General features: G+C 60.0%; 1 protein-coding gene across 1 annotated transcript; it reads left to right on the top strand.

Moving 5' to 3' along the window:
• Positions 1 to 585: 585 nt before the first annotated feature.
• On the top strand, positions 586 to 6314 carry LOC112870518 (RIMS-binding protein 3A-like). The gene has a single exon (XM_025933668.2). The coding sequence runs from the start codon at positions 691 to 693 to the stop codon at positions 5773 to 5775; it is 5085 nt and encodes a 1694-aa protein (XP_025789453.2). The 5' UTR covers positions 586 to 690; the 3' UTR covers positions 5776 to 6314.
• The last annotated feature ends 272 nt before the right edge of the window (positions 6315 to 6586 follow it).

The following is a 6586-nucleotide window of genomic DNA, read 5'->3' as shown; positions in this document are numbered from 1 at the left end:
GCAGCGTGACCATGGAGAGGTCCTTATCTCTCAGAGTGTCCTTGCAAGATGATCGTAAAAATAAACCAAGAAAACATAGGCCAGGGCTTTGGATCTCCAAGGAGGCCTTCTCCCCTGTCTCAGCTGGCACCATGCCCAGACTATGGGCTCAAGACTTCTCATCTGTAAAATAGGCATAGGAAGTTTAAATAGATAATGCATGCAAATGTCCAACACTTCCAGGGGTCCTTGGAAGGGTAGGTGCCTTGAGGGTGCAGACACCAGATGCATCCCCCAGTAGGGGTTCAGGGCTCACCCCCAAGTTTGGGGGCATTCTTTTGTGTTTCCCAGCCATTTAGCCCAAACAGGTCAGCTGAACCCATGACAGAGCCAGGCGCCATCTACCCACACCCCATCCTGATTTTGACCCATACATGGAGCCCAGAGCAGTAGCCCAGGCTTCCCACAGTGCCAGTTGGCCTGAAAGAGATTGTACGGTGTCTGGGAGAGTATCCCCCCGGGCGGGGGGGGGGGGGGGGGGGGGGAGGGTCACAAAGGACCTGGCACCAGGAACAGGGAAAGGCCTGGGATCACAGAGACCCCTGGGCATCCCAGAAAGGTCATGGGCTGCGTTGAGCAGGGGTGTCTGGAGGCCAGCCGCCTCACAGGCAGCCCAGAAAGGAGATCAGGCTAGTGCATCCGCGCCAGAGGATGGGGGAACACGCTCAGAGGCGGAAGGGGCGCGCGGAAACCCCCATGGGAAGCCGGAAGGGGCACATGGGGCGGTTGGCCGCAGCGGGGGCGGCGGCCGTTGGAGAGCAGCGGCCTGGGCCAGGCGAGGTCTGGCGTCTGGCCAGGCCCGGGGCTACCATGACCAAGGACTCGCCCAGCCCTTTGGGCTGCGGCCGCGCGACACCCAAGAAGCCGGGTAGTCCGGGTCCATCGGCGGCGGTGCTGGAGGAGCAAAGGCGGGAGCTGGAGAAGCTGCGGGCGGAGCTGGAGGCGGAGCGGGCGCGCGGACGCGCAGCGACGCAGCGCTTCGCGTCCCAGGCGCGCCAGCTGCGGGAGGCGGCCGAGCGGGAGAGGCAGCAGCTGGTTGACCATCTGCGCTCCAAGTGGGAGGCTCAGCACGACCGGGAGCTGCGGCAGCTGCAGGAGGACATGCTGCGGGAGCGTGAGGCCGAGATTCGGCAGCTGCTGCGCTGGAAGGAGGCCGAGATGCGGCAGCTGCGGCAGCTGCTGCACCGCGAGCGCGACGGCGTCATGCGCCAGGCCCGGGAGCTGCAGCGCCAGCTGGCAGAGGAGTTAGTGAACCGTGGCTACTGTGGCCGCGCGGGGGCGCCCGACGTCGCTGCTGCTCAGTGCCGCTGTCGCCTGCAGGAAGTGCTGGCACAGCTTCGCTGGGACACCGACGGCGAGCAGGCCTCGCGCATCCGACACCTGCAGGCGGCGCTCGACGTGGAGCGCCGGCTCTTCCTCAAGTACATCCTACAGCACTTCCGCTGGCATCCCGCTTTGCCTGTCTCCCCCGACCCCCAAGCCGTGCATTCTTCGGAAGAGCCGCCCCTCCATACCGCCGGCAACTCCCCTGGGCCCCCAAAGTCCGTCTGTAAACTCGAATCCTTGAATACTGACAGCCTGAGCGCTGGCATCCGCCTGCGCTCCCGCTCCCTAGACGTGGTGCCAGCCAGGTGCTCCAGCTCCCCAGACAGCCTGCTCCACACGCCGCGCTCCTGCTCTCTCGATTCTTTGGCACCAGCGCGTTCCCGCTATCTCGACAGCACCCTCAGTTGCCCCAAAGCCCCCGAATCCAAGAAGCCGGCCTCCTGGCCAGACACCCCCATCTTAGGCTCCTCGAGTCCTCCGCCCCCGCTACCCCCACCACCGCCACCGACATCGAAGGACAGGAGACCTAGTGACTCTCTAGGAGAGGACTCCGGGAGCCAGCCCTGCGAGGCCCTGACTCCCTCGCCGCCGGATCTGGACTACCAGGAGCTGGTGAAGCAGAACTCGGAACTGTCAGAGGCGTTGCAGGTGCTGGCACGCCGCTGCTCGGGACTGTGGGAGGAGAACGTGCAGCTGTGGCGCGCAGGTTTCCGGGACAAGTCCGACGAGGAGGTGAAGCTGCTCAACGTGAAGCACGCGGAGCTTGCAGGCCTCGCGAGGCGCCTAGAGGACCGGGCCCGAAAGCTGCAAGAAACCAACCTGCGGGCTGTGAGCGCGCCTGTGCCAGGCGAGAGCCGCGCTGGCCTGGAACTGTGCCAGGCCTTTGCCCGCCAGCGCGCGCGGGACTTGTCGGAGCAGGCAAGCGAGCTGCTGGCCAAGGACAAGCAGATCGAAGAGCTGCGGCTGGAGTACCACTTGCTGCAAGCTCGCGTCGCCTCAGGCATGAATACTGTCCCGCACCCTGGCGGGGGTGCTGCCCAAGCCCAGTGGCTCAACATCAGTGAGTTGGACCGGCTGCAGCGCGAGTCCCAGCGGGAGGTGCTCCGCCTGCAGAGACAGTTGACGATGCAGCAGTCCACCGGCTGCGCCCGAGCTGAGGCGGACGGCGAGAGCGCACCCTTCGAGGAGGCGCGGCGCCAGGTGCAGGCACTGGAGCTGGAGCTGGGCGCCCAGGCGGCCGCCGCACGGCGCCGCGGCGAGGAGGGTGAAGCGCAGCTGCGGGCGGCGCTACGCGAGGAAGTCTGGCTGGCGCAGGAGAACGCGCTGTTGCAGGCTCAGGCCGACTGGACGCGGAAGGTGGCGGCGGAAAACAGCGATGTGCGCAGGCAGCTGGGCTGCGCGTGCCAGGAGCGCGACGCCGCCGGCATGCTGGCGGAGCAGCTGCTACAGCAGGCTGCGCGCGGGCAGGACAGGCAGCAACAGCTGCAGCACGACCTGCAGAAGGCCCTGCGAGATCTCCAGGCTGCTAGGGAGGAGATGCTGGCGCTGCAGTGTCAGACTGGTTACCTTCCCCAGGAATCCCGGGAGGCCCCCCAAGTCCCGGAGGCTCAAGTCAGAGATAGTGAAAGGACCAAGTTCCAGCTGGAGCCTGAAGAGCAAGCAGCTTCACAGCCCAGTGCAGGCAAACAGGGAAATCAGGAAGCTTCTCAGCTGGAAAGTCCAATTGCTATCAGGGAGCCAGCCAGTGACCCTCAAGTGCCAGACAGAGTCCCAGCCAGCGGACCTCTGGACTCCGGGTCCCTAGCCAAGAAAACTAGCTCCCAGTCGAATTCTCCCTCTGAGTTGGAGTCCATATGGACCACGGTGCCATCTTGTCCTCCTCTGGATATGGACACAGCCAGCGAGGTGGAGGATCTGGAGCCTGACGGTGTGTCCTCTACCTTGGAAGCGAGGAGCTCAGAGGCCCCCCTGACTCCTAAGTTCAAGATCTTCCTGGCTCGGTATAGCGACAATCCTTTTAAGGGGCCTAATGAACATCCTGAGAGTGAACTGCCCCTCACAGCTGGAGATTATGTGTATGTTTTGGGGGACATGGATGAAGATGGATTTTATGAAGGGGAGCTTGAGGATGGCCGGCGGGGGCTGGTGCCCTCCAACCTGGTGGAGCAGATTCCAGACAGTGACATCCTGGGCTGCCGGTCCCCCAAGTCCCCTGACTTCAGCCCTACTCGACTCCTAGGTAGACACAGCAAGTTTTTGAAGGAAGACACTGGTCACAGCTTGTTGCCTGGGAAAGCCCAGGGAGCTATGGACAAGGGGACATGCCAGATGGTGAGGGCAGGCTCCAAGACAGAAGTGGCAATAGAGATCTCAGATGCCAAGAGAGAAGAAGACAGCTGGCTGGGCTCGCTGCAGTATGGGGAGGAGAAGGGCTTCTCTAGACCCCTTCTGGGGGCCACAGGGGCTTTTTGCGTGGCTCCCATGCAACTACACCTGCAGAGTGTTGCAGCCACATCAGCCAAGATTACCTGGGTCTACAGCAGCAGCAACCAGCCCCACATGGTATACCTCAATGACCAGGAGCATGCCCTGACCCCAGCAGGTGTGTGCTGCTACACCTTCCACAGCCTGCATCCTAGCACACGGTACCGGGCACGAGTGGAGGTGCAGCTGCCATGGGACTTGCTGCAGGTGCACTGGGAAACAACGTCCTCCACCATCACCTTTGACACACCACTGGCAGGACCTCCTCACCCTCCTCTGGATGTGCTGGTGGAGCGCCATGCTTCACCAGGCAGCCTAGTGGTCAGCTGGCTCCCTGTAACCATCCACTCTGCTGGGTCATCCAACGGAGTCCAGGTCACTGGCTACGCTGTGTATGCTGATGGGTTCAAAGTTGCAGAGGTTGCTGATGCCACTGCTGGGAGCACCCTGTTGGAATTTTCCCAGCTCCACCTGCCCCTGATGTGCCAGAATGTCTCTGTGAGAACCATGTCGCTTTGTGGTGAGTCCCTGGATTCAGTGCCAGCCCAGATCCCTCATGACTGTTTCACCTGTCACCAATTGCCAGAGACTTCTTCCTTTAGCTACACCTGTGGTGACCTGTCTACCTGCAGAGTCACAGTCCCTGTCCATCCTCAGAGTCTGGCACTGGCTCCCCTGAGTGCTAAAGCCAGCCCCCACACTCCTGGAAGCTGCAGGGGGCCCCAGGTCGAGTTTCTAGAAGCATTCCCTGAAGAACCCTCAAGGAGGCAGTCCCCGATGTGCAACCTGAGTTCAGAGGGAGAATGTGCAACTGTGGGGTCTGGCAGCCAACCCCAGGGGCCTATAGGGGCCCAGGAGGTCTGCAGAAAGGACTTGCTCTTTCAGAAGGGTTCCCCAAACCACAGACCACCTCTGCTCAGTGGACAGTCTAGGGGAGAAGAAAACTGCTACTGGCACATGGGCGCCAGAAAAAGCCATGCTTCGGGAGTCGTCCATCTGTTCCCAGAGTTTGGGCTTGAGAAGCAACCATATCAGGAAAAGGCTGCTTTTGAAAAGGTCCTTAGGCAAAAGCAAGATACCGATGTGTTTGCCCCTCCCCAGCTGGACACCAGCCAACCATATGTGTCTGACTTCCACAACATTTTGCAGGAGGAGGAGGCAGTGCACGTCAATCTGTGGGGCCCAGAGAGGCGAGAGCAGAGAAAGGAGTTTAGGACCCAGAACGGGAGCTGTCAGGCTCTGGGGAGCAAGAGAGAGTGCCAGCTCCTGGAGCCCAGCCCAGCACATTGTCCAGCTCCATCCAGCAAAGTCATTAAGATGTTCAGCGGTGGCCCCTCACCACTGGGGACAGAGGTGGACACTTTGGCCAGGGTCTTTGTGGCCCTCTTTGATTATGACCCCCTGGTGATGTCTGCCAACCCCGAGGTTGCAGAGGAGGAGCTAGCCTTCCAGAAAGGGCAGCTGCTAAGAGTGTGGGGCTCTCAGGACCCTTGTGGCTTCTACCATGGTGAATGCAATGGGCAAGTGGGCAACATACCTGGGCATCTGGTGGCCGAGGTAAAGGTAGGCACAGAGCAGACTGATGGGATGTGGCATTTGCCAGCACAAGGGCACCTGTCCTCTGTGGCCCACCTCGATGACTTTGGGGGGCTCACCAGCCCCCAAGGCTCCTTTCCTATGCCCCAAGGGAACCCCCGGAGGTCACCACTGTGGACTCCAACAACCATGATGACAGCTTTGGACTATGACCCCAAGGATGGGCGAGCAGGGGGCCAGGTGAAGGACAAGCTGTCACTGAGGGCAGGGGATATGGTCATGGTCTATGGGCCTGTGGATGACAAGGGATTCTATTATGGGGAGTCAGGTGGTCACAGGGGCCTGGTCCCAGCCCACCTGCTGGATCACCTTCCCCTCCATGGAAAGTGAGCAAGGCTCCTGCCGGGGTAGTGGCCTCTGGCCACCCACACCCCGCCAGAGGAGAAGCAAGAACTGGGACCCTAACTCCAGCATCCCTCCTCGACTCTGTGAGCAGCACTTGCTCAGAACGTCACTGTGAGAAATTGACACCAGTCCCCAGGAGTCCCCTGGCCTCTGAGAGGAGCAGGGCTTCAGTCTGAACTGAGCTGTTCCCAAAAGAAAACAGAACAAGCAGCCCACGAGAGTCTGACAGACTGTTTTGGAGTTGTCAGTGACTATGACAGGTATTTGGAGAAGGGCCTTTTTCTGTGCTCAGTATGCATTTTCTCTAGGAGTTTCTTTAGAAGTGTCCTCATCCATTGCGTTGTATGAAAGTCTCAAGAAAAGCCTGCCTCTTAAAAAAAAAAAAAAAAAAAAAAAAGTGACCAGAATGTTATTTTTCTATCTTATGTTCAACCCCTCATTAAAATGTTCATAGAAAAAAGAAAAATAATACTTCAGAAGTAAAAGCACAACCAAGGGAAACACAAATATACCTCTCTTCCCCTCTCTCTTCTGTCCAGGGGTCCTGCAATGGCTGCAGACATGTGTTCCCAGCTGGGGAGGGCACCTCCTTATTCTTTGGAGGGGGCTTAGCTTATGGTCTTCTGGCAGGACTATACAGGAGTCAAGCCAAGAGCCAGGGCTGAGAAGCAGGGCCCCAATGGCTCAACGAGGTTGACATTTCCCACAGGCTTCCCTGCATGTGGCCTGTGTCCCTGGGTGCCAGCCTTTGTGGAGAGTGGGATCAGTGTCTCCCGACTGGGAATCCCACTCTGCA

The sequence above is a fragment of the Puma concolor genome, chromosome D3 (assembly GCF_028749965.1).
Source record: "Puma concolor isolate L17-30 chromosome D3, mPumCon1.1.hap2, whole genome shotgun sequence".
NCBI classification, from domain to species: domain Eukaryota; kingdom Metazoa; phylum Chordata; class Mammalia; order Carnivora; family Felidae; genus Puma; species Puma concolor.
Note: the sequence above shows the minus strand (reverse complement) of the source record. Positions and strands in the feature narration are given on the sequence as shown.

What these genes read in the sequence shown, in the direction of transcription:
- LOC112870518 (XM_025933668.2), top strand. Translation starts at nt 691, where the DNA reads ATGGGGGAACACGCTCAGAGGCGGAAGGGGCGCGCGGAAACCCCCATG.